The 27,386-nt window shown below is 34.2% G+C and overlaps 2 protein-coding genes across 3 annotated transcripts in view; one reads left to right on the top strand and one right to left on the bottom strand.

Annotated features, from left to right (window-relative positions):
• LOC142984334 (uncharacterized) overlaps positions 1-26,892 on the top strand; it is a 49,406-nt gene extending 22,514 nt beyond the window's left edge. The window contains exons 3-7 of the mRNA XM_076131869.1: positions 17,876-18,016; positions 19,300-19,392; positions 24,771-24,917; positions 25,388-25,531; positions 25,918-26,892. Of these exons, the coding sequence (XP_075987984.1) occupies positions 17,876-18,016; positions 19,300-19,392; positions 24,771-24,917; positions 25,388-25,531; positions 25,918-26,034 (642 nt within the window). The 3' untranslated portion in view covers positions 26,035-26,892. The remainder of the gene's footprint in view (positions 1-17,875; positions 18,017-19,299; positions 19,393-24,770; positions 24,918-25,387; positions 25,532-25,917) is intronic.
• LOC142984333 (uncharacterized) lies at positions 20,973-24,284 on the bottom strand. 2 transcript variants are annotated; one of them, XM_076131866.1, is made up of 9 exons: positions 24,046-24,282; positions 23,917-23,971; positions 23,802-23,828; positions 23,707-23,727; positions 23,592-23,636; positions 22,841-23,428; positions 21,657-21,926; positions 21,186-21,206; positions 20,973-21,013 (listed from the first exon to the last, which is right to left on the bottom strand). In XM_076131866.1, the coding sequence occupies exons 1-9, from the start codon at positions 24,082-24,084 to the stop codon at positions 20,988-20,990; spliced, it is 1,092 nt and encodes a 363-aa protein (XP_075987981.1). In that variant the 5' UTR covers positions 24,085-24,282; the 3' UTR covers positions 20,973-20,987. The 2 variants fall into 2 exon arrangements, with proteins under 2 accessions (XP_075987981.1, XP_075987983.1); XM_076131868.1 differs by lacking the exon at positions 23,707-23,727 and having other exon boundaries at positions 24,046-24,284.
• Positions 26,893-27,386: the final 494 nt, after the last annotated feature.

Here is a 27,386-nt window from a genome sequence, read left to right as displayed (position 1 = left end):
TGTAATAGATAGACAGGTAGGCTATTGATATTTAAAATGGTATCTGAATAGTATGAATGAAGGGACCCTGCATACCTAAAAGTCCCTTAAAATAGTTCTTGAAGAGGTAAGCTCAGGACTTTACTGCTCGCTCATTACTCACGAAAGGAGACCCTTGTCCACTGCTGAGGCAGTAAAAACAATTGTTCTTTACAAAACCTTCGTTTTCTAAGTTTTACACATAATTTAGTTTTAGTCACTTTCATGCTTAAAATACATTAATTTTATTACTATTATAACAATAGCAAACACATTTATTCATATAAAGTAACTGAATGAAAGGATAAGTAAACAGCTACCGAAGGTTATGCAAGAACGTGCTGATCTTGAGTTGCGAAGGTTTTACCCATCTGTATTGCTCTTAATAACAATTATTGTTTACATACGGATATAGTTTCATTGTTCACAGAACACAAAAACCTATAATACAAGATTATACCGAAATATTCTCTAAAAAACCTTTAATTGCATTCATTTTGGGTATTTAAAACATTCGTAAAAGTTTTTTCGGTCGTAATTGGTAGGTATATTCGTGTTTATAATTTTATGACGCTATTTAATTCAGGTAGTCGGATTTTTATTGTGGCAACACTTCCGCGATGTTCAGAAAAAGTTGTATTGGCTTAAAATGTATTTAAGGTTAAATGTTTTGGTGATGGATCATCGCTCTCTTACTGTGTATGTTTACTTTGTTTCTGCTGTGTTGTATTAATCTTGAAAGCATTTTTGATATTATTATAGTTAACTAATCTTTTCTTTTTAAATCTATAGCCTGTTTTACAATTATTTGGCAGTGTAGAATAACTATATCTAACATCTACATAAATTAAATTGTAGTAGAATAACCTTTTGTCAATCTATAACACTACCAAGATTAAACAAATTTGATTTAACTATTCTACAATGAAAGCGTTGATAAAGCCCTACGCAATCCCACTGTAAAATTATACGAAATAAAAAAATAACCCTTAACAGGACTCTCATACCGATATAAAGAAAGTGTAAGGCCTAAATCCACCACATTGGACAAACAAGGTCGGTAACTTTGCATCCCTTCAAGAATTTCTTTAAAGAATTCAGGCATGCAAGGTTTCATCACGGCCAGCGTAGCCTGCGCCAAAACGTCAGGCATTCTAAAGTAAGGTTCGCGTTAATTTCCTTATCCTACATAATATTTTTTTACCGTTAGAACAAGCGACAGTAGTGTCAATCTTATTTATCCTACAGTTTTCTTAAATCATGGTGTCCGTACGGTCCAAGTGTCTGAGGTTATTGATGTTCAAAGTTCTCACATTATCGTGTGTTACCAACAATCGTTCCACACTTATTGTAAAGAACACCGTCTATAAACGACGCAAATGACTGATGATATGCTTATACGATAATGCGTAATAATACTTATAAATGTAATAATATTATATGTACATGCGTCTTAGATTCTTAACGCCATATTCATAAAAATATATTAAGTTATGCAAGGCTGATAAAGAGTTTTGTTTCTTTTACTCCTTAGCGAAATGAAAAAGGGAAAACATATTATAGTAGTTTTTTTACTAAAATAGATTTATAGTGTGTTTATGAATAAAAGGGTTATTCTTTTACATTAAAATAGAGCTAGAAGGGAATCAGCAATATGTTCATTAAAAGATAGATTTAATTTAAATTTTCAATGAACTAACTTAATGTCATTATTATCAGCTATTAGGTCCATGAAGAAAAAAAAATGATTAAAATTTTATGATATTCTCTAACGAAAGCCGTTCAGTCCTTTTCATGATCAAGAAAACATCTATCCATCCGTAACTTACTAATAAAATAAATAAATATCATTGGACAACTCACACACGGTCATTTGATTCCAAACTAGCAGAGCTTGTGCTATGGTAACCAAATAACTGATAAACATACTTATATACTTCTAAATACATACTTATGTAGATAATTTGTCAAACAGGCTCAGAACAAGTAGTCATGCTCATCACACAAAGACTTGTCTCGGGTGGGATTCGAACCCGTCACACGCCGCGCTGCGGCTTTTGTGGCGAGGTGACCACTTTAACCATTGCACCAAACGTGCAGTTAACTACATTACTAGCTTACTTTTGAACTTTCCATATATGCCGCTGTGAAACTTCATATCAGTTTAGCAGTTTAGCTGTCAAAATGTCACACGGATACTTTCGTTTTTATCATATTACCTACTTACTAGCTTCCGTAATGCTTTCCCGGGGTAAAAGTATCATATGTGATAAACTAGGTAACAAACTATCTGTGTGTCAAATTTCATTGAAATCTGTTCTGTAGTTTTTTGTAAAAAAGTAACAAAAATACATGAACTTTCGCATTTATTATACCTCTATAAGTAGGACATGATAGAATATACTTATTTAGGAAGTTAACAAGGAACACTAAGGATTCCACCCTCGGCCAATGTAATCGTGAGGATGCAAGTTTGGTGTCACCCACCAACAGGTTCTACTGGTTGCAATGACCACACACTGACCCGTGTGCTCTAACTGCTACTAGAATTCATTTAAAGAACATTTTACAATGGATTATTGGTACGCAACGTAAACGCAACGATAAAAAACCTATTAAATAACTGCCTCTGTGGCGTGGTCGGTAGTGTGTGCTTCTGCCGCAAGAAAGGGCTCGGGTTCGAATCCTGGGTCGGGTCAAAAAGTCTTCTCTGAGATTTTCTGTTGAGGTTGTAGAACTCCGTGCCTCGAAGAGCACGTAAAGCCGTCGGTCCTGCGCCTGACCTCTCACTGGTCGTGTCGGTTATCCGTCCCACCGGGTTATGAGAGTAAGGGAATAGAGTGTGTACCTATGTATTGTGCACACATCGACACTATAAACCAAGTACTGTATCATTGGCCAGTTTCAATTAAACTGACCGCTGTAGCCGGATACCGGCTAGGACAATATTACTAAATAACACACGGACACCTACCATTCAGGCTTCCAGCTGGAAATCGCAAGACGAACTATATTCATTGCAAACGCCTGTGCCTAATTTCATTTACTTAATTTAACTGCACGTTTGGCGCAGTGGTTAACGGGGTCTCCTCGCCGCAAAAACCGTAGCGCCGCGTGTGGCGGGTTCGTATCCCACCCAGGACAAATATTTGTGTGATGAGCACGAGTATTTGATCTGAGACTGGATGTTAATTTATCTATATAAGTATTTAGAAGTATATAAGTATGTTTATCAGTTATTTGGTTACCATAGTGCACTCTGCTTAGTTTGGAATCAGATGACCGTGTGTGAAAGTGTTATTTTTTTCGTTTGGAGGCTTTATAAGTCCTATGTAAATACTACATTAGATTCTACGATCACAACTGCTACAAATATAGTATTTTGAATTTGAAAATATTAGTCAATTATTTTTCCGGTCTCCTTACTTTCTTTCTTGCTATTTCATTTTTTTCCCTCTCCGTCAGTCTGAGCTTTCCTTTTCCTATTCATTACCTTTTCCGTTAATTCTATAAATGCTTTATTTATACAAGTCTAGTGTAAAAGGTATCTAATAACTTAAGAATGTCTAACTAACTATTGAGTTTGTTGAACTTAAAGGCTTACTTATTACCGATGAATAATGATAGACTTGCGGTAGACAACGTGTCGTGGGTTCGATTCTCTCTTCATACAATATTCGTTCCAAGACGCTCATAACTTGTTTCTCTCACTGGTCAGTAAATAATTAGTGGATTAAGCAAACCTCGCCCGTCGCTTCAGCTATGTTTAAGCTGATGCTTCCGTGCTTCAGAGGGCACGGAATAACTCGGTCCCGGTTGTTGTTCACTAGCAAACATATATTAGGCAAAGTCACCTCCCACGAAAGTGGAATCAACGGGATAATATCATACTATATACCCGGACGAAGTCGGGCCAGTCCGCTAGTTTTTATTATTTTGATCCCATCGCTCTTATACAAACCTTGTCCCGACAGTTACTAACACATTAAAAAGAACTATCCGATTAAGTTAAGTTGTTTAAAGGTGATGCACGTACATACATTTCGGTGATTCACTTTTATAGATATGTTTGTATGTTTGTAAGAGTATAAAAAACGGCCGAATACTCGTAAATGTAGGCTTTAGTAACTGTTTCATTGCCTTTACAGTCATAAACACGACTATTTATCGCTAGGTCCTGGGTTCAATTACCAGTTCGGATAAAATATAATCAGTAGTACGCCTACAAAGTATCAGTATTTTACAATTATAATTCTTCTTTACTAATATTATAAAGATCTTCACTTTGGTTTGTTTGTGGATGCTGATCTCCGAAATTGCTAAACTTATTTTGAAAATTATTTTATTAATATTTAGCACCATTACTCCTGATTCATTTAAACTTTCTAACTTAAAACTTTTCAATACAAATAGCATTTTTTATCAATCGAAATGTCCTCCGCAAATTGTTGCGTTTGCAGCCAAACTACTGTACCAATTTAGCTGAAATCACCGATGTCCAGGAGAGAACAACTCAGTCTTTTTTTTTTTAAAAAAGTAACATGACCGGAGCCAACGAAAAAAATTAGTTATAAACAAGTTTTATGCCATGGAAACGGATGAATGGAATTTTAATTTCAACTGCAATGTTCAAATAGCTAAGATTATTTGAATTTGGGTTGATAACATGTATGTTTAGTAGTTTTTGAGAATGATCTCTCAAAACATAATAACAAAAAAAAACGATTTTATAATATCACTTTTATTTTGGAAACAAACTTCACAGAGAGTTGTAATTTCCAAAAAAGTTGTCCACTTACAAAAATATATTTTTCCCGTATGTATGCAATTTCAACTCCTAATGTTTGGTTTAGGGATTAAATCTGAAACCCAATGGGTTAAAAACACAATTGCTATTACGAGATAAAATTATTCTAAATATTTAGCAATACCTAAACGTTATTGATAATTTATCTGTGGGACAAAATGGAGGCAAAGTGTTTCCCGCCGTTTTGATTTTATAGTTTTTTGATGGACCATATAATATTTGAGGTAAACGCAAACTTATATCAGTCCTTATTGCAAAGATTTGAATCATAAAATTTAAATAATACTAACTTTCTAATGTCATGTCGGCTGACTGCCTCTTTGGCGTGGTCGTTAGTATATCCGACTGCTGATCATAAGGTCTCGGGTTCGATTCCCCAGTTGGACAAAATCCTATTGGTCTTTTCTCAATAGCCACCCTTGGATTGGTAACGTGCCTGGTAAATGGCAATAGAAGATGTTAGTCCCATGTAATAGGAAGCGCCTATTACATGGGACTAACATCTTTAATGGCGAAACGTGATTGTATTTTATACACCATTGCCTACACCTTCGGATATAACAGCTGATGTAATAGTATTCAAATTAATTTACGTACTTATTTTAAAACCAAACACCGCTTCGTCTGTCTGGCTACTCGCACAAACCAAGCAAAGAATTTTCAATTTTATGAAAAATTGAGCCAAAGCTTTTATACTAAAAAAGGAGAATTCAAAAATCTGTCACTTCTAGGCAACAAACCCATCACCCTTAAAAACACCGATCTCTTTAACCACTGCTCTCTCGTATAAATTGCATCAACCAGAATCTCCTACAAGTAAAACGGTCCATCTAACTGGGGTACATTACATAAGACGGTAATGTGCAGTCATTACGAGTGATGGACAAATTGTGGTCCAAACTGACCTCAACGCTGTGGGAATCTTAGCGCAGTTAATGAGTTCGTGTTCGGTAGTTAAGCCGTTTTGATATTGGTTTTATTTCATTAAAAGTTTTATGTAGTAGCTTCTGTGTACTTTCGCATGACAAAGGTGCCTATATTTAGTCTAAGTTATAAACTATCAGTGTGGCGAATGAAATTTAAATGAATACAGTAGTTTTTAAGTGAAACAATAACAAACAAACGTCCATCCCCATAAACTTTTGCATTATTAATAGAATACAATAAGAGCGAGAACCTAGATTTAAGTCCAGAAGAGAATATTTGTCTAGAGAGCCAAATACCATTCAGGAATCTGTTGAAACAACTTGTTGCATCTTGCTTTAATTGTTGAACCTTCGACACCTTAGTTATACACTTATACCACCCGACTATCATTATTAGAAACGCCCAAAGCATTCGCACACAATATTACCAAGACATCAAAAGCAGAAAACTATTTTATATCCGAAATTAATCAATACCCAAAATAAAATAAAACAGAAACTTCCGAATTGTGCAAAATCATGTCATGCATTCGTACACATAATAATATTGTTACTAAGTATTGAATTTAAATAACCTCTAGAACTTCCGATCACCGGATAACTAAAAAGAAACTACAATCAATGAAAGATTCACAATTGTAATAATTCGATTCATAATCGATACAAAAGCCTAATCGAGTATTGTAGAGTTTATGATTAACTATTGAGACTGACCCACGACCTTCCAATATGGCTGACAAGACAAGTGTCAGTTATGTCATATTAGATGTATTTGTTAGACTATTTGATTAAAGAATGTTGGTATTGTTGATTGATATAGAGGTACAATGAATGTGCTAAATAATTAGCCCCCGGTTTCTGAGATACATTTAGCGGTAGTTTATCTCTATAATAGCGTTTAAGCTCGTATAAATATGACAGTTTGAATAGATAGGTAAACTACCGCTAAATGTGTCTCAGAAACCGGGCATTAGTTTAGTAAATTAACTGCTGAAAAACCCAGGTAACTGGGTTGTGGAGGTCAGATAAGCAATCGTTCCATGAAAAACACTGGTACTCAGCTATATCCGGTAAGACCGGAAAACGACTCCAACATAGTTTGGAAAAAAGGCTAAGCGATTTATGAAATCTACCAAAATGCGGCGATGGAATAACCCATTCTGTAGTAACGTGGGTGTATTTCATACACCTCTGCCTACACTTTCGGGAAAAACAGGCGTGATATTATGTGTGTAAATGCATTGTTTAGTTTCTTAAATCTCAACGTTTTTATAAAGATACATACAAACCTAACAGTTTAACACATAAGCGATTGTAAACACATACTTATACTCTTTACAAAAACTAACACACTGATACGATAAGAATTCAATCAACCAGTTTCCTAACAAAAATATCAACGTACTTCTTACGCAAATCGGAAAGCTATCTTTCAAACGTTTTTATCATTTCGTATTATCGGTGAAACGCGGAATATTAAGCAATGCAAGATAGGCATTCACTGTGCCGTGAGAAATTTAGAACATTCACTAAATGAGATTGTAATTACAGGCTGTATGCGTGCCGCTTCGTCTCGCGTTTTGAACTTTTAAAAGTTTAATCTGTCAAAATGAATTTACCGCCAAATTGTTTTTGGGTTGCCAGCTTTAAAATTTTACCACAGTATATGGTAATTATTTTTGGTAATGTAAAATAATATACTGCTTATTATAATAGTGCGTTTAATGGATATGATTTTTTTAACATATTAAACTTATTTTACCTTGTAATAGTAGGAATTTATTTAAAAAATCTTTATACGTTCGATGAATCTTTAAGAATTTCTTAATAAGAAATATTATCACATATAATTATGTAATTTTATCCTCTCATGGTGTCACTCAGCGGAAATAAGTTGTTACATGTGTATTGCAATTCAATTTAACTCTTACATACCAATGTAGTACACAACTGCAGTTAAATACCTAGTTTTAATTAATGTACTAGACGAGTCTATAATATTAATCAATATGTACAAAACCCTTTCTGTTACTGAGTGACTAACTGATGGACAACGCACAGCCAAAACTACTAAGCGTAGAAACTTGAAATTTGGTATGAAGATTCCTTAGGAAGTGTGAAAGACCCTCAGAGAAGATTTTTGGAAATACTAAAAATAATTGCTTTCCTCTGGCACAAATACAGGCCCTGCAACGGCGTACAAAAGATCTTTTCACTAGTCAAGCAAAATTCCTTGCATTTATTTCCTCTGACGGTGTGTCAATTTTCTGGCGAAGTTCTGATAGATTTTGTATTGATTTCGAATAGACTTCTTCTTTTATGCATTTCCAGAAAAAATATCTGCTGGATTTAGATCGGGGGAACGAAGAGGCCATAAGATTAAACCACTGCGACCGATCCATCTGCGAGGATACTCTTCGTTCAAATAAAAATTACACTTTTAATGCCAAGAAAAGTGGCAAGTGTTGCATCATTTTGAAATCTTGATTAAATGCGCCAACTTTTGAAAGAACTTGCCAAGGGTAGTGTAGTACATTTTTTTTTCAATATGAAGCGTCAAAGTTAACTAACGATATTTTTGTAAACCATGACTCGCTAAAACTTACCTTTTTTTATGAAATTAACAATGTATTGTGCATAAATTTGTTTTACGATTAATAGCATATTTAATGAAGATCACGAAATTCAAAAAAATACAGCGAAATTGTGACATTGGTGATCACAGGACTTGAAAATGCGACCAAGGGTGTGTAATTTCAATTTTTTTGAAAAACGTCTATTATTGCTGAACTAAGTGACATGGATTTTTTTTTTTATTTTTCCTAGAACCGGTATGACTTGGCCTTTCATCCTGTCTCGGATTATCGTTGAGTTTTGGGACACCCTGTATATAAATATTCTAGTAATTGCTAGTGACTGAATATTTCGCTGTTGACAAAGCATTGCATACAAATTGATATAAAACTAAGAATTTTAGAATAATAAGAGCAATAAGACCTTTGCCAAGACGTCTAACAGTACGGAAGATTACAAGAAACATCATACCACTTATAAAATAAATAATTTCTTAAGCTTTATCAAGTTATAGCCCGGTTTTACTATTTCTAGCAACTATCTCATTTTCTTGCAAAATACACTAAAAATATTATAAACTTATAGACTACTAGTTAGGTAATACACCATTTAGTTTTTGCGTAAACAAATTATACCAAAAATATAAGCAATTATCCTCTATCTTTTAAATTAACAACTGGCAACATTGAAACTGCCGAAAATGGCGGCAACCGAACAATTTTCTTGTCAGTTAAACAAAATTGATTTATGCATTATTTGTTGTAACAAATTATAATGTAATGTATATTATGTAATCTTTATATTACATGACCTTAGATTACGGTTCACATACGTTTTTGTGCAACGAGCAATTTGAGTAGAGGTTAGGAAAATAATGATATGTTTTCTGCAACATGGATATACAATATATACATGACTTTAACTACAGCTTACGAGGTGTCACATAAACTAACTGCTAGATAAATTGACAGCTTAGTAAGTTAATCCATACTAATATTATAAATGCGAAAGTAACTCTGTCTGTCTGTCTGTCTGTCTGTCTGTCTGTCTGCTACTCAATCACGTCTAAACTACTGAACCAATTTGCATGAAATTTGGTATGGAGATATTTTGATACCCGAGAAAGGACATAGGCTACTTTTTACCCCGAGAAAATGACGCATTTCCCGGGAAAATTCAGAAAATTCAACGAAGTCGCGAAATATCAATATTATAATGACATTGAATTAACAAAATTCCGTTGTCATGGCAACTGTTTTAATGGCGGATATGCCTTAGCGCGACTTCGTTATATTATGAGATATAAATAATTTTGAGAATATTTTTCGTGAAAAAAAACATATTTTATATCATCACGCTACGACCAATAGGAGCAGAGTAATAGTAAAAAGTGTTACAAAAACGTAGAAAATTCTGACCCATTCTCTCTTATGTGACGCAAGCGAAGTTGCGCGGGTCAGCTAGTGACTTTATAAATTAAATCTCTTAGAACCAGTTTCACAGCGAATAATTATCACATAATTTATCTACTAAAATTACAGCAAATCTAGGAAAATAACTGTCAAAATCCTACCCGATAGATATTTGGAAGTGGTTAAACTGAGCCTTATGCTATCTGATACTTATACGGAGCTTGCAACTAAAATCTTTGATATCGTAAAACCCTTGTTCTACAAATAGTGGAACACAAATAGAGAATATCTATCAACTTTTAAAATATGTACACTTTACGGAATAAACAATCAAAGCAATGAGCAAAAACTAGTAAATACTTACAATTCATCTTGAATACGGAGTTCTGTATGTCCTTCTGTAACGTCTTCATGACTGAAAACACTGCACTAATTTACATAAACTTTGGCAGAGTGTTATCGTCCAAAACAGTAATCAAATTACGTTTCTTTTCTTTAAAACACATTTAATTACACACTCGCAAAAACACTTGGTATTTGAATACACTACAACACTTTTCACAGAAAATCAACTACCCACATCGATTAATATAAAAATTGACTGGATGAGATCCGTTCAGAAACAGGAATCAGGATAGGTTTATTTTTTAAACACGCACTTTTAATATAACACAGAATTTAACAGTATGTACTAAAATAGTTTCTTTAAAAATATGCGCTTCAAAAGACATTAGAATTTTATTAAACTACAAAACATTTTACGAGAAATCAGCGGAAAAAGCGGGAGTACTCGAAGGAAAGACTAGTCAATCATAATTATAAAATTTTACCCACACGCTACCTCAAATGCAATAAAAGCTGATGACGTATCATCAACGAATACCGTAACGACCCTCAGAAACTCAAAACACAATGTTTTTAGATAATAACAATGTTTTCCTGTATTTCCCACAAATAATCTTTAATCTATGCCCCGACCAAAGATGCCAAGCACAGATAAAACAAAATTAAAACGTATAAATCTCACAGATTAATAAAAGCAAATTAAAAAAAAAACAAAATAATTGACCAAAGAGTTTCCAGCCATATGTTATTCTTAAATAAGAGCTATATTCTTTTTAAATGTGCTATAATAGGTTATAATTACATGCAATTTTGAACTTTAATACCATTAATTAAGGGTTTAGATTACTTTGTATAGAGTTTGTGTGTGATTTTGATATTTCACACAAAAACAATGAATTGAACAATTAGGTTAAACGCGTTGTGGGACATTTTCACACAATTTGACGTTGAACAGGTTTTGTCGTGCAATGTAGCCTATAATTATCTAGACCATAGGGAATGTTAGCGTTTACAATATAACCTAACTTTCAAGGTAGGGTCGAGTAACCTACTGAACCTAATTACGTGAATTTATTAGTACTTGTGGGAACTTATGAGTCTGTTTTATGTAGGTATGGCCTTTCTTGGACTATCTAACTACCCAATTTCATCCAAATTGATTTAGCCATTCAGGCGTGTAATGTCTGAGTTCTGAATTTTTTAAGATGGTTTTTTTTTATTCGAAATTCTTGCTTGAATTATAGTTTTACTTTGAAGTTTCCAATCTGCCTTTGCCTGCTAAGTAAAGCATAACCTCTCCAATTCCTTTAGAAGACCCATGGACATCATGGACAAAATTATACCTAACATCAAAAGATGTTTGAAAATTAATTTCTTCATCTGAGATTAAAGCCTTTCACGTCTAGAAAATACTTAAACTATTTTTCCATTTTGTACAACAAACTAAACACTAATATTTTTATGTCTCTACTTATCTTCTTTTATAATACAAAAACATAAGGATTTGTATGCTTAAAAACACCACTTTTCATCAAACCATACAGATTTGTATGTATGTATGTTAAACTTTGTGCCACCTTCACCCAACATTTCAGTCGTAACGACATTGCTCAAGTCACGACAAGTGACACCGGGTTGCGTTACTAGTGCACTATGTACTTATGTAGGGCACTATTTACTTTCTAGGAAGATTCACGTTACTTTGCAATGTAATGGGCCTTTTCCTTGATTTTGTATAGTTTTAGATCGTTTACTATGCCTTTGGTTAAGTGGTTGAGTATGCAAAATGCTAATCTGAAGTCCCAAGTTTTATGCACGGATCGGGCAATGTAAAATTGAGGTTTGTGACACTTAACATGTCTGAAATACGGCAATAGGATTTTTCCCTATTATAACAAAAATTCAATTCATTTTTGTAAGTAGGTACTCCTGTGTAACTCCGGGTTTAAAAATATGAAATAATTGTAATTTTTTTGTTTTACTCCAGAGCTACTGAACAGATTTAGATAGACATATTATTATGTCATAACCGGATCAAGGACTTAAGTACATTTTTTAATGAAAAACGCAATCAAAATGCATGAATCAGCTAGTTATTAGAAGTCGAAAATAAATTGTCATAGAGAAGAGTTAGTCAAACCACACAATTTAGAGATATATATCAAAATTTATATGAAATATTAAAACTAAGAGTCTAAGAACTATTTGCAATATACCTTAGGAATGACATAAACATGTTATTTTTAACATGATCATAGTATCTTAACATACTTCATTATTACCGTTTAACTCTTAAGCAATTCCTAACTACACGCGAAGATCTCTAAACTTAGAATTCGAAAAATCACTCCTAAAAATTACAATCTCACAAAGATAAATAAATAACTAATTATTTAAATATTTTAAGACAACTCACACATGGTCATTTGCTTCCAAACTAAGCAGAGCTTGTACTATGATAACCAGATAACTGATAAACATACTTATATACTTCTAAATACATTCTTATATAGATAAACTAACAACCAGGCTCAGAACAAACACTAGTGCTCATCACACAAATATTTGTCCCGGGTGGGATTCGAACCATCCACACGCGGCTTACGGTTATTGCGGTGAGGTGACCACGTTAACCACTGCGCCGAACGTGCAGTTTGATGAAGGATGTATGTACTTTCAAACCATCTTCCTTCACGTAATATTACTACATACAAATAATCCACGACCTACTATTGTATCGAAGTGATTATTTCAGACCATAGAGCTATAGAAACTACCATAGACAACTCCATAATCATAGAATGTGAAATGTCATAACGCGATAGGTTATCTTCGTGTATATGATACGTAATTTGGAAAATTAAGTTATTTATTTAATACAATTATGGTACGTGTTTGCATATTGTATAACGTGGGAATCGAACCTACGACATCATCGACTTGACTTGACTTTAATAGCTGTCCCTTACAGCTTCGCTCTTCAAAGTGGTGTCACAAATGATATAACTGTTTACGAGAAACAGACTAGAACAGTTCAGACGGTTAAAAAATATCATAATAATAGGAAATTAAAATATCGATGACTCATGATTTGACATTATCAAATTTGAGTTGTAAAAAATTTTGCAGAAAAAATCCTAGTTTCTGCCAAATTGGGTAGGTAGCATTAACATAATTATTCAAATTATTTTTGTTACTAAAGGTGATCTAAAGAAATCAATACTACTTAATACTGACTTTTGATATTCTCCCCTCATGAGTGGAATTCCCAAAAATCCTCTCTTAGTGCCCCTCTACATTTCTTAAGGAATCTTCATAGCAAATTTCAAGTTTCTACGCTCAGTAGTTTCGGCTGTGAGTTGTCCATCAGTCAGCCAGATATACTGAATTTCCAATTTTTTTTCAAATTTACACTTACTTTAGAATTTTGGGCGGTTTTATAGTCTCAACTCCTACCATTTTAGCCAACATGGTGTACTCAAGGCCTCCCTTCTCCTTCCTGGAAACCTTCGAGTCTGGAGACTCATGCCTAGTGGAACAGTAATTGGTTGATACACAATCACGATACATCATAACGAGCCGCGTATCGTGAGCGGTTGCACAACGGATTATTGTTTGAACCACTGAGTCTTGAGTATAACTTGACAGAATTAGGAGGGGACCTTGAGATCATCCCCGCGATGAATCAATGAGTTATATTGTCACGATTGTATCTAAATTCTGAGATAGGAATTAAGGCGATCATACACTTGAATATTACCTTCAAAGGCTAGTTTATGAGCTTTAATTACGAAAAGATATTATCTTCTCCGTGGATCATATTAACTGATCAGCTCTAAAGAAAGTAATAGTCCTATTTTGGTCAAAGAGTAATTTATTTTATGTCATTTGGTTTGCCTATACTTTTTAATTGCTCTTGTGTCGCGGGGGCTTTTACAAACATACAAACAACGGACTCAAAGTACAACTAGATCAGAAACAATTGTTTGTGGATCGCACAAAATTGTTCTGTGTAGCAATCGAATACCCGACCTCCTAACGCAATGGTAGCGGCAACCGAAACATTGCGCCTCAGATGCAGTCCAAAATAGGACTCAACTCTATACACACACAATCCTTAAAAATTCCACTGTAATATGGGACGAAAATTGATAATAACGAAACGTAAGTTTATTTTATATGCGTCTGTCTATACCTTCGGGTACATCAGCCGTGATGCTATAAATATTAGGTCGGGGAAAAAGTCTTTTCGCATTATACTTAGTATGTATGAACTTGTAATAAAATCTCTTTGGCTTCAAGAATCACAAATGAGTACACGACGGTTTATTAGGTTTCTTTCAGTGAGCTTGTAAGGTACCCAAATATCGAGCTTTTTGTGTAGAGATAGATACTATAATGCGAAAACACTTTTTGCCCGAACTAATATACATATATAAAACAATTACATTGCGATTAGACTTTAACTTCAAGCAGAACTCTTTAAGTAAATTTAAAACCATCCAAAGTCTAACCTAGGTAATCTATATTTCGGTGAAGCGCCAACAATAGGTTCGCGAGCGAGAGGCAACGACCTCGGTCTCTATGTGTATATACGTAGTATATAAGTACACGTTGCAGTTTGTTTGTATACACATCGCGTGCAATCAGTGCAATCAACGAACACAGTACTGCGAGCAAAATATATGTGGTTTATAGACATTTTTCATAAGAAAGACACATGCAAAGTCTCGTCTGAAGGAGACTTTAACAAACATGCAAACGCCAAACCCCGAAACTAATTTCAATGGACACACAAATTTTGGGTCCATAAAAATTGTAGTAAACTAGTTTTGTGGATTATGATAAACATACCGCTGCGGGTTAAACAGTTCATTGTTTTTATATTTATAATTACTTCTTCATCTAGCGAGCAATCATTGAAAAAATCTTGAAAGGAACGCTAGGAAAACATTTTGTTCCGACCCGAGATTTAAACCGGAGACCTCGGGTATATAACTAAAGGTATATACTACACAGCTAAAGCGCCATAAAGACGTAAAATAATTACAAATGCAAACTAACTAGATAAATAGTGTTTATAATTCGTATAATTAGTTTGACGTCGGTACCGTTTCCCATAAAGTGCATTGTATGCAAACGCCGCTGCTAGGTTTTGTCCCCGGCTTACAGCACAACGACAAAAACTAGCTTCAAATGACGCCAATGTTATTATTGAAACATGAATTCTATGCAAAATCATCATTTTAGAATAGCCAAGAGGTTTTTGCCGCTGAGGTTCCAAAATCTTTTTTTAATTTTCAGAAAATTTCACTTTCATTTTCAAAATTTCTAGTAAGTATGCTGGCGAGGAATGTCTGTATTAAAATCAAAAACAAAATCAAATTATTGATTCCTTTAGGTCAAACGCTGACACTTATGATAGCTAATGAAAGTGAATTCACAGTTAGTTCGGAAGGTAGAACCAATTAGAAGAGCTGGCAAGAAAAAAATATAATATACTAGCTGACCCGCGCAACTTCGCTTGCGTCCAATAATGGGTGAAATTTTTCCCCATTTTTGTAACATTTATTACTGGTACTCTGCTCCTTTTGGTCGTAGCGTGATGATATATAGCCTATGTCCTTTCTCGGGTATCAAAATATCTCCATACCAAATTTCATGCAAATTGGTTCAGTAGTTTAGGCGTGATTGAGACAGACAGACAGACAGACAGACAGATTTACTTTCGCATTTATAATATTAGTATGGATGAATAGCAATTTGCATGACAGTACTTTAAAACGGCTCTTTAAAAAATACAAAGTCCCTATATCTTACTTGTGGCTTTCAAGCCGACTTAAAGCCTAACTGTCTTCTCTATCAACAAATACAAAAATGATAAGATATCTCTACATTTTGCTCAAATTTATAATTAAGACGAAACCTCAATCGGCAGTCACAAACACTACCACTCCGGCCACAGCGCTAGTTTAATCTAAAACAATATCCGTGACAACATTTAATTTGTAGTTTTTTTAACAAAAAAAAAATGCGTCCCAAATTGAAAATGCCATATTTAATTGAAATAACATTATGACAAAAATGGTTCTTAATTGTTTTTGATCACTTTAGTGTAGATTTTTTCATAAAATTCGTAGATAATTGCATTATGCCTTTACTGTGATATAGATTTTCCTTAACTTTGAGGACATAAGTCTAAGAATTTAATTTATTTTAAAATACCTAAGACATCACCTAACTAGCCAATCATGAAATCATTGTCTAGCATTCGTCATGTACCCATATGGTTTGGGGTCCAAATCCGGCATAAAAAACTAACCCTCTTATTCATAAAAATATGAACTTATGAAAGGCTTATAAAGTGTTTTGTTTCTTTCACTCCTTAGCGAAATGAAAAAGAGAAAATATATTTTAGTAGCTTTTAACTAAAATAGGTTTATACTGTGTTTATAAAGAAGAAGAGTATTTGCAATTAGTAACCGAGTACGAGCGTGAGGTTTTCAAACCTGGTGGTTTAAAAACCTTACGTTGCTTGTACTCGTTGCAAAATATACGGAAAGGTTTGACACATTATGTACCCACCAAAACTTATCTAAATCAACGTGGAATACATAATAGATTAATTGACTTTATTTTGGACTAAGTATAAGGTACCTAATACACATACATTCAGTAATCAGGAGTCTTAATAGCTGCCAGTAGAGTATTTTTATTTATAGATTAACGCCTCTGGTACTGTTTAAAAACATCCACGTTTCATCATTTACAAAATAAATGCCATGTAACGATGAAAGAGAGTAATGCCATATACCAGGCAGGCACGTTCCCAAACTCTGGGCTATCCCAAATATACTTTACCTGACCTGAGTATCGAATCCAAGATCTTCTGATTAGCAGTAGCCAATACCTCTCAAACCACACATTACTGTAATTAGTATTATCAAAGTATAACCCCATGAACTGATTTTAAAACGTAGTTTTTTGAAGTTAAAAAAAATATCATTTAAATATATCCTTGTTGACTAACATCTTTATGCGTGTATTAAAATGACAGGTGCTCGCATCCGATTGGTTCGAAATAAAACAATTATTTTTTGGACTTTTTTTACCAGTTAGTATATAAACAAAAGTTTTGATTCAGATGATACAGTCATATTTGTGAAATACTTAACTAAAGTTCTATCAAAAATGTCGGGATCAACTAAGGTGAATAAAATACATTCTCTTTAATTTTAAAATATTCGAAGTGAATAAAAGCAGTGATAGCTGAGTGGTAAAAGCATTTGTAGACCATGCAATTTGTCAAGGGTTCATACATAAGGGATATTGGTGGACTCAAGGCCTAACCCCTCCCTCATTTTGGAAGGAGACCTTTGCCCAGCAGTGGGACAGAAATAGGCTATATTCTAATAATAACAGATATTAAAAACAAGCCTATTCAGCCACTTCAAGCAGCGTACAAAAGTGTGTTATCTTAAAATCTATTAGGACCTTAAAAATATTTAAATTGCTCATACTACTTTTTATCCTATAAGGTCAGGGAAAAAGTCTTTTCGCATTATAGTATGTATGAACTTGTAATAAAATCTTTTCTCTACACAAAAAAGCTCGATATTTGGGTAACTCACGAGCTCACTGAAAGAAACCTAATGAGCCGTGTACTCATTTGTGATTCTTGAAGCCAAAGAGATTTTATTACAAATTCATACATACTGCGAAAAGACTTTTTTCCCGCCCTAATATTTACATGTGTTATGTAAAATGTATTAATTAAATTTTTTTGTCAACAGATGTGGCTATCAAGCATCGTATCTTCAACCCTGCTGGTGCTGGTGATGTCAGCAGGTCCTGAATATCTACCGCCGAACAAAGGCTACAACTACGACAAACCTTCCATCCCGTTCCCACCACACAACAATAATGGAAATAAGGTAACGTTTTATTACGTGTATTGCGTATCTCAGTTGAACGTAATAATTAATAGTCAACTTAATAGTCACTATTCAGTACATTGCTGCTTTGATGTAACGTGTTAATAAGTATACTCTAAGAGAGAAAACAATGTACAGAATATTGACTTTAAAATAGTTGTCTACTGAGATACATGATAGAACTCCTGACTTTTTCCATAAAGACCACCAGCTTTCTGGACTTTATTTTTGAAAAATGATGTTTCTATAATTTTAGATGACATCCGTTACGTCTTTAAGATAGTAATTACGTCGCTATTAGAAACCACAGTCATGGGTTCGATTACTACACAAGACCTACAATTTGAATGATCGACAAGCGACAAAAAAACATTTATAAAAGTCTCTACACCACTAAACTAGTTTTATATTTTTGAATAATACCAACTAATTTAGCTGCTCCATTGACCAAGCTTAGGTACTTATTCAGTCCCAAGTTCGATTCGGGGTTGAAGTAAAATATTTTCACAGCAGTTATTAGATAACATCAAGTGAACCTAACCTTAAAACAACAGAGTTATTGTTAAAGGTTTCTTGACATTGTTGTACAGGGTGTGGTTATATTTGAACTTTAATCTTAATGTCAAATATGAGACACACCTTAGGTAACCTAATTGCGATCACTTCAAGTTTATTTCACACCGAGATGAGTTAACAATGGTGCATGAAATCATCTATATTTAACACTGAGTATTTTAGATAATAAATAAATAAATATAATTGGACACACACACGGTCATTCAAAATTAAGCAGAGCTTGTACTATGGTAACCAAATAACTGATAAACATACTTATATACTTCTAAATACATACCTATATAGATAAATTGACATCCAGGCTCAGAACAAATACTCGTGCTCATCACACAAAGATTTGTCCCGGGTGGGATTCGAACCTTAAACCACTGCGCCAAACGTGCAGTTATAATGTTTATCAAACTGCTACGTAAGTAACCATAGCAGTTGCACAAAGTTCTCGGGTTCGAATCCGGGAGCGAGGTTAAAAATAGGCTCGATTTTTTCAGACACGAAAGTCTCAATGGGTACTTAAATCTTATGTAATCTTTCGGTAGGCAATCTTTAACTTATAATAATAAAAGCGATTGACTGGTTTTGTGAATACATATTTTTCAAGTTTTTCTTAATTGAACTCCTGACTCTCTAGATAACAGAGACCCTGTTTCATACCGGGAGGAGAGCCTAGTCCAACAGTTTAAATTAATGTGTCCTGTTATTTGTTTCAGATACCGACACCCCCAATAAGGCCAACCCCCAACACCCCCACTAGGCCTACGTACATCCCACCACCCCCTGGCCCAGGACCCACCCCTGGACCCGTAAGTACAACAATTACCAATTTGTCCCCGCTCTAACAGAACACGATCAAAAGGTATACCTTAAAGATTGTAACTATAGAAATTTTTATTTTGAAGTAACTACTATTCCAATACTATACCCGCCGGCGCCCATAGCCAGTTGCGCTCACTATTCGGTAAACTATCTGTGGGTTAAGCAAACGTTGGCCCGGTCATTCCATAGATGGGTGACCGCATAGTGGTATTTGAGCTGGACGTCTCAGTGCTTCGGAGGGCACGTAAAATGTCGGTCCCGGTTGACGTCAAAGGCCTTCGGGCGGCTTGAACAACTTTGACACTAGGTTGACCACTAACCATACGATGAGAGAGACTACTATACCAATCGAATTTGAAATAAATATACTTTTGATATTTATGAATAAGTGTGACTATAAATACAATAATCATCACATTGTGACTTACGGGAGTGATATAATAAGCTTATAACGGTAATATCACTCAGGTTAGAAGGTGAAATAAAACAACAAACTGCACTATTCATCATCAATATAATGTTTCGGTGATTTACGACGTTCAGGTGGATAATAGTCGTTCTCTGAAAAACGAGTCACACCATTAGAAGCGTTAAAAAAATTTACATAGTGTAGTGGTAAAATAGTCAAGACGCTGCTTACTAAACTAAAAAATATAGGTGTGATCCACTAATTATTTTAAGCCTGATTGTACCTACACTTTATGGTTTTCTAAAGACAAATACCGCACTAAAATTAATTTCAATAAACAAAAATAAAAACGTTAAATCGAAGTCAAGGTAGGAGATAAGACCATCTCAATTTGGAGTTTAGTTAAGTGCCTTATCGTCTCATAAACCTTTGAAAAAAATACTACATCATTTTACATACTTCTTCCACCTCCTTCATCATCATCATCATCATCATCATCATCATCGCTTCCTCCTCCCTCGTCATCATCATCACCACCGCCGCCGTTGTCATCATCATCATCATCATCATCGTCATCACCGTCGTCATCTTCGTCCTCTTCATCACCTTCCACCGGTTTTTCATCATCGTCATCATCATCATCATCATCATCACCACCACCTCCATCACTTCCACCACCAGATTGGGTTTCCTCTAAAAAATATTTAAAAAAATATTTTTTTATAACATAAGTACATGCAGTTAAAAAAAGTTGTCCCAAAAAATATTTATTTGCGGTTTCGTGGTCACATTCATGGGCAGTATCGCCTCCCAAACTATCACTAGCTATTATGAAAAGACCCTATATTTGTACATACATAATAAAGTAATCGATTCAGCTAATCTTTATGAAATGTCAAAAATACATTTTAGTATAGAAAAACGAGTTAGTGACGTCACAATATCGTATTATCGTGGAGATCAAACCTGTGTCTAATACAATTTTTAGTGTGGTATAATTTTAAGTTCAACATTATTTGCGAAAAGATGCATATAATGAGCATTCTGGGTGTACCTTTTACGTGCACGAGTGAAAAATTAAAATCAATATTTTTAATAATTTATCTAGCGACACTGATTTTACTCTAACAGAAATAAGAAAAACTAATAAACGTCAAATTTTGACACTATTATTCATAAAATAAAACACTTACCACTGGCTGAAAATTAAACAGAGATTTACAATAAGCCTTTTAATGAACATAATGTATGTGTGTATTTTCTAAATTTCATTGATCTTTTTGACGATCAACAATCGTCACTAGTTTCTACATCTACGTTATATACACAGTAAAAAAATATGTAAAAGATTAAGCATAAAAAACCACTTACTTGGTAAATAAGTTGGATCCACTGAAAATGAACAAAACATTTTAAATATAATAATAAAATTTCACTAGCAGCATACATTTTTCAGTTCGAACTCGTAACGTATCGACTGTTTCGACAAGTACCACTACATTTCAGCCACTTCTGAATAAGTATCGTGTAGCTTAACTGTCAGTTTTTAGAATATTAGGTAGGGGAAAAAGTCTTTTCGCATTATAGTATGTATGAACTTGTAATAAAATCTCTTCTAAAATCTTTAGCTTCCAGAATCACAAATGAGTATACGGTACATTAGGTTTCTTTCAGTGAGCTCGTGAGGTACCCAAATATCGAGCATTTTTATGTAGAGAAAAGATTTTATTACAAGTTCATACATACTATAATGCGAAAAGACTTTTTCCCCGACCTAATTCTTCACTATCTGTCAGACGGACTATCCAACACTTTTTAAAGCCCTTAATGTTATTTACTCACATTGCGGCAAAGGTTTGTTAGTACTGCACTTAGTCGCAGGTTTATTAGTCGTATCCTTATCAGTATCCTTATCCGTATCTTTATCATCGTCATCGTCATTATCGTCATCATCATCATCATCATCACCGGTGATGTCAGCGACTGACCCGCCTGCCACAGACAGGTCTATGGAAGCAGCCACTACTGGGTCTGGTATACCACTGGATACATCGTCCAGTGGAACTAGGTCTCCTTCAGACAACTGGTCATGTTGATTATCTGAAGAGTTACCTTTAAGACAAAGAAAAAAAGAACAACATTACGGTTGATTCTGTCTTTACCACGAATCTATACTTATATTTTAAAGCTGAAGAGTTTGTTTGATCGCGCTAATCTCAAGAACTACTGGTCGGAATTGAAAAATTATTTTACTGTTGGATAACCTGTTTATTGAGGAAGGTTATATAACATCACGCTACAATCAACAGAAGCAAAGTACCAATAAAAAATGTTACAAAAACGGGGAAAAATATGACCCATTCTCTCTTATGTGGCGCAAGCGAAGTTGCGCTGGTCAGCTAGTTCATTATATGACTGCATCGTTAGAATGCAGTTAGAATCTTCTAAACCTGAAGTAGTTGACTACCAGTCAAATTAGCTACTCTTTATGAAATGTCAAAAACACCTTTTAATATATAAATGCAGCAGTGATAGCCGAGTGGTTTAAGTTTACACCTCCCACGCAAATGGTCGCAGGTTCGAATTCGAGGCAACTCACCAATGACTTTTCGAAGATATGTGTGTATAAGGAATAATTATCACTTGCTTTAACGGTGAAGGAAAACATCGTGAGTAAACCTTGCATGCCTAAAATGTTGTTTAATACATTTATTGACAGCATGCAAAGTCCCCAACCGGCACTTGGCCAGCGTGGTGGACTCAAGGCCTAAACCCTCCCCCTCGTTTTGGAGGAGACCCTTGCCCTGCAGTGGGACAGTAAAGGGTTGAAAAAAAAATAGAAACACGACATAGTGACATCACTTTGTCGCATTTTCGCTGGAATCAAATGAGAAAATATATTGCTTCATTCTGTGATTCAACGTAAAATTGACAAAGCGAACCTTTTACTAGTTAAATATTTTTTCGACAACTCAGTCAAGTACCCTTTTACTCAACTTGGTTTTGAAGTATGAAGCTGCGCTTACCTTTAAGTTGGGCAGGTGGTTTAAACAACCTTAACATATCTCGCTTTTTCGTGTCCTGTTCATGAGACGTTTGTCCAAACCAACTCTTATGTTTAAACTTCTGACCGTTGAACTTTTTCATATCATTCCTACCAGTCTTATCCTTTTCTTTATTCTTGTCATTCTCAGAAACAATGTCATTCTTACTATTTTTAACAACCTTTCTTTTTAAAAATTGTTTTATTCTACGTTTTTTATCCATAGTTCTGCTTTTCGACCCTATTTGTCCAAATTTTGCTTTTCTTTTCTCTAGTTTACTCGGTTTTGCTACACTTATAGTGGGTTTTGGTATGCCTTTACGTTTCTTGACGCGACCGTGAGGTCTCCTAGACTGTACAATTTGCCGTGACGGTGCTTGAATTTGAAAATGTCCAAGTGGACCTTTAGCTTGGATATTCGCATAGGACTTTCCTAATTTTTCATTTTTGAATACTCGTGACTTTGCGTTTTGACCTCGGGGGGCTTTTTGGACGTTTCGGCTTTTCCCATTTTTCGGGTGTACAGCGCGTTTGTCACTTGAATCGTTAATCCCTAATATGTTAGCGAGAACTGTGAACAAGAATATTTTTATTAAAATTAAATTTTTTTTTATATACGGTAGAGACGCTAATCGATTTTTCGCCTAAAATTGTCGATAGTAACTCGATAAGAAAGTTGTAAAAACTTTTTGATGGCTTATTTGTTTTATGTGATTATATTTAAAAATACTCACGTCTTCGTGTCCTGTACGTAGCTCGTGCTGATTCTTGTTCCAAACCTGATAAAACAATATATCGTTATTGATAAAGTCCAATGTTTAAAAAAGGAATATTTTTTTATTCACTTACTCGTCAACACGGCGCCATAGTCTACGAAATATTATTTCTTATTAAAAATAAATTAAAACACAATCATTACAATAAATAAATTAATGTCAAATTACCTGCTTCTAAACGATTCATAGTTTTTGCTGTAATTAAAATAAATAGATAAAATATCGGCCGAAATAAAATATTTCTACACTATTTATTACTATTATAAAGATTAAAAATACTAACCCATATCTTCATATTCTATTTCTCTTGAATTATTAATTTGTACTAAAACGAATATCTGAAAGAAAAATGTTAATAAAAATCTTAAAAACTAGGTAAATATATAATCTACAAAATGGTTGAATACCATACCAATACGCAAATTAAATTGAAATGATTTTTAAACTTCATTTTTAAATATTTTTTTAAAAACTTTTGTTAGACTCGCAAGTCGCGCGGCATGTCGTTCAGAAAGGCCTATAATTTTTATAATTCAAAAGTTATATTTATCGAATTCAATAAACAGGAAAGCGTATAAAAATCAATAAAAATATTTCCATAAAAACACGACGTCCGTTCTTTTTGAAGAATTATTTATTTCTTATCGAAATACGTTATTGATTCTTATTGTTTCAAACGTGTTTATAAATCCTAGTTTATGAAATACTGAACAATCGTTTATATTAGGGTCTCTGTGAATATTCAAACACTATTTGCCAGGTATATTTAGGATTATCTAATATCATCATAAACCTGCTTTGCCAAGAAACAATAAAATGTCCCAGTTTGGTGGTTACGGCGTTATTTTTAGGACAATTAGGTACTAATTAATGTCTAAGTTACATTAGTTATGTTCTGCTTCATATCAACATTTTTAAGAAATTATTACAATTTACCCCTTGTCTCTAGGTTAGCGATCTATTATGATGATGGGCGTATACTTTTAAATGTATTGAGCACGTTAGCTGCGTAGGTATATAAAAAGTGATAGAAATCAATAAATTTTTCCCTTAATTCATCAACAAATACTAGGTTGACAACAAACCGATAACCAGAGGAAGTAGCACTATTTAATTTTGTTGTATTCTTTGTTCCAGCATGACCACAATGGCCACGACCACACACACGACCACTCTCACAACCACGACCACTCGCACAACCACGACCACGGACACGACCACGGACATGATCACGGAGACCATCACCACCATGAACCTGGCATGCCCTTCGACTTCGCTTACCAGGTAAGTTCATTTTGAACCATGATTTTTTGACCTCAATATGAGATAGTCCTAGGCCATATATTTTGCTCAACAACTGCCACTGTGAAGCTAAGAGTACTTTCTTGGGAGGAAGGATCGTGATTGTCAGGAGTATGGATAGTAATCTAATGCTACCAGGATTATACGAATTACAACTGCTACTGAGCTAAAGGCTGGCAGCAAACACTTTAAACTGTCGGATAGCCATTGCGACACAAGGTATAACAGAAAATAAACCTACTTCTGAAAAATCTACCAAAATTTAATAATTTTCGTAGATTAGTTAATATCTGGACTTTGATGATATTAGCTAACTCTAAACAGGGGGAAAGAGTGTCATGCTACAAAGGTTTTTATCTGTCGGAGAGTCTATGACAGCAGAAAATGTACCTTAAATGTTAATTAATATATTAACCAGCTTCTTTAACATCAAAATAATGGCTATTTTCCAGGTGACAGAGGACGGCAACGACTACAGCCACAACGCGATCTCAGACGGCGACATCACCCGCGGCGAGTACCGCGTGGCGCTGCCTGACGGACGCACGCAGATCGTCAAGTACACTGCTGACTGGAAGAACGGATTCAACGCGGAGGTAACTTCATAATGATTTAGGCTAATAGACTATAAAATAGGAATGGATGTAAGTACTCTAACTTAACACTGGCAACAACATGTAGAAAATATCTTTATTATAACATCGTCAGGCCTGACTGCCTGCGTATTAAATATACACATTTCACATTCAAGAGATATTGTTGGTTTTGTGAAGTAAGCGTATTTCTCGAGTGGCCGGAAACGTTTCTAAACACCAGTCTTCTATTGAAAACACGCAAATATAAATTAGAAAAGCCTAATTACATTTTAATTAATCCGGAAATAAAACCCAGGTCCTCGCGACCAGTAGTCGCATACACCACCTTTCGGACTAATTACTGCTGTAGATAAGGATACATCTAAAATGTTTTCTGTCTATCCTAGGTGACTTACGAAGGTGAAGCCCGGTACCCCGACCAGCCTACTCACGGAGGCAACGGCGGTGGCGGCGGCGGCCAGGCCTACCTCCCCCCCAACCAAGGAGGTGGCTACCAGTACTAAGAACGAACCAACGACCACGCAACCTAAACCATGAACTGACTAATATTTCACACTAACATTACGCGATTTAGTCGATTTAACAAACAATCGACTAAGTAAATTATTATCGTTTTGACATCTAAAATATTTTGTTTGTATTTTTTCAATCGCGTAAAATTAGTGCGAAATTAACTATGTGTAACAAACGTGTTTGTTATTTGCCTTCGTATTTGTAAATATTATAATAAATAAGTTTTGATTTACGGACTTATTTGTACTTGAATGGCATGCCGACTAACAACCTGATAGCATAGGCCTAAATCGAGACTTACATATTATCAATATGTTACAATATAATTGTTTTTAATATAACTACTATTTAAGTTAGCATAGTTACCGAATATAGTTACCAATTGTTATGAAAATATTATTATACGTAAATATATTGAATAGATAATACTGAACCAGGTTTCAGAACACTTTTCTCCTTTTCCTACATGTACTATGTCATAACTTATTTTGAAACATCTTAGAATTAATACAGGATAGGCATTCTGTGAGATGACTCATGTATACGCAGTCTATGTTCTGTATATTATAACCTTATAGTTAAAAATAGGTTTTAATTAACATATTTAAGCCTACGAATGTCTATAACTTAGCCTATATAATACGAAAAAGCTAGAAACCATCGTGTGATCTTAAAAACCAGTGGCAAAATTATTTGTAATAGTTATAATGGATAATACTCATTACACTGCCGTATTTTGTATATTTATTGTATAGGATAGGGGAGTAAATTTGTCAAATTTTTGTTAAAAATATAAAAGTGTCCTTTTGTACCTTATTTTTTATAAAAATAAATATAAGCTACAGTTACTGTGTCTTGTTATTTAATCACCCATTTCTTCGAAATATACAAACGTACATATAATAATACATTTGATATAATATATAACAATACATATAAATCCATACTGCACATCAATTTCTTTCTAAATCTCGATACCTTGTAGTTCAGCTACTTGGCACTAGATGTCGCTTTTTTAACATCAATACTGTTTCCTATGAAAAAAATGCTACAAGTGAGCACTTGGATTCCTTTGGCTGCTATAAGACATCAAAAAGTATTCTAAATATTTACACAAAATTAGAAACGTGTATGTATATACAGTATAATAGTATAATAATATAGTATGAAAATATTTTCTAATACAAAAAATTAAGTACAATATCAAAATATTCTTATTTATTTCTTATAATTAATTACTTTAACAACTTCATAATTAGACTGAACATTTTCATAATCAACTTTTAGAATAAAATCCTTAGTTTCAGCACTATGCACCTTCTTCAAATGAGTGTTCAAATCT

Source organism: Anticarsia gemmatalis, chromosome 26, assembly GCF_050436995.1.
Source record: "Anticarsia gemmatalis isolate Benzon Research Colony breed Stoneville strain chromosome 26, ilAntGemm2 primary, whole genome shotgun sequence".
Taxonomy (NCBI): Eukaryota; Metazoa; Arthropoda; class Insecta; order Lepidoptera; family Erebidae; genus Anticarsia; species Anticarsia gemmatalis.
Note: the sequence above shows the minus strand (reverse complement) of the source record. Positions and strands in the feature narration are given on the sequence as shown.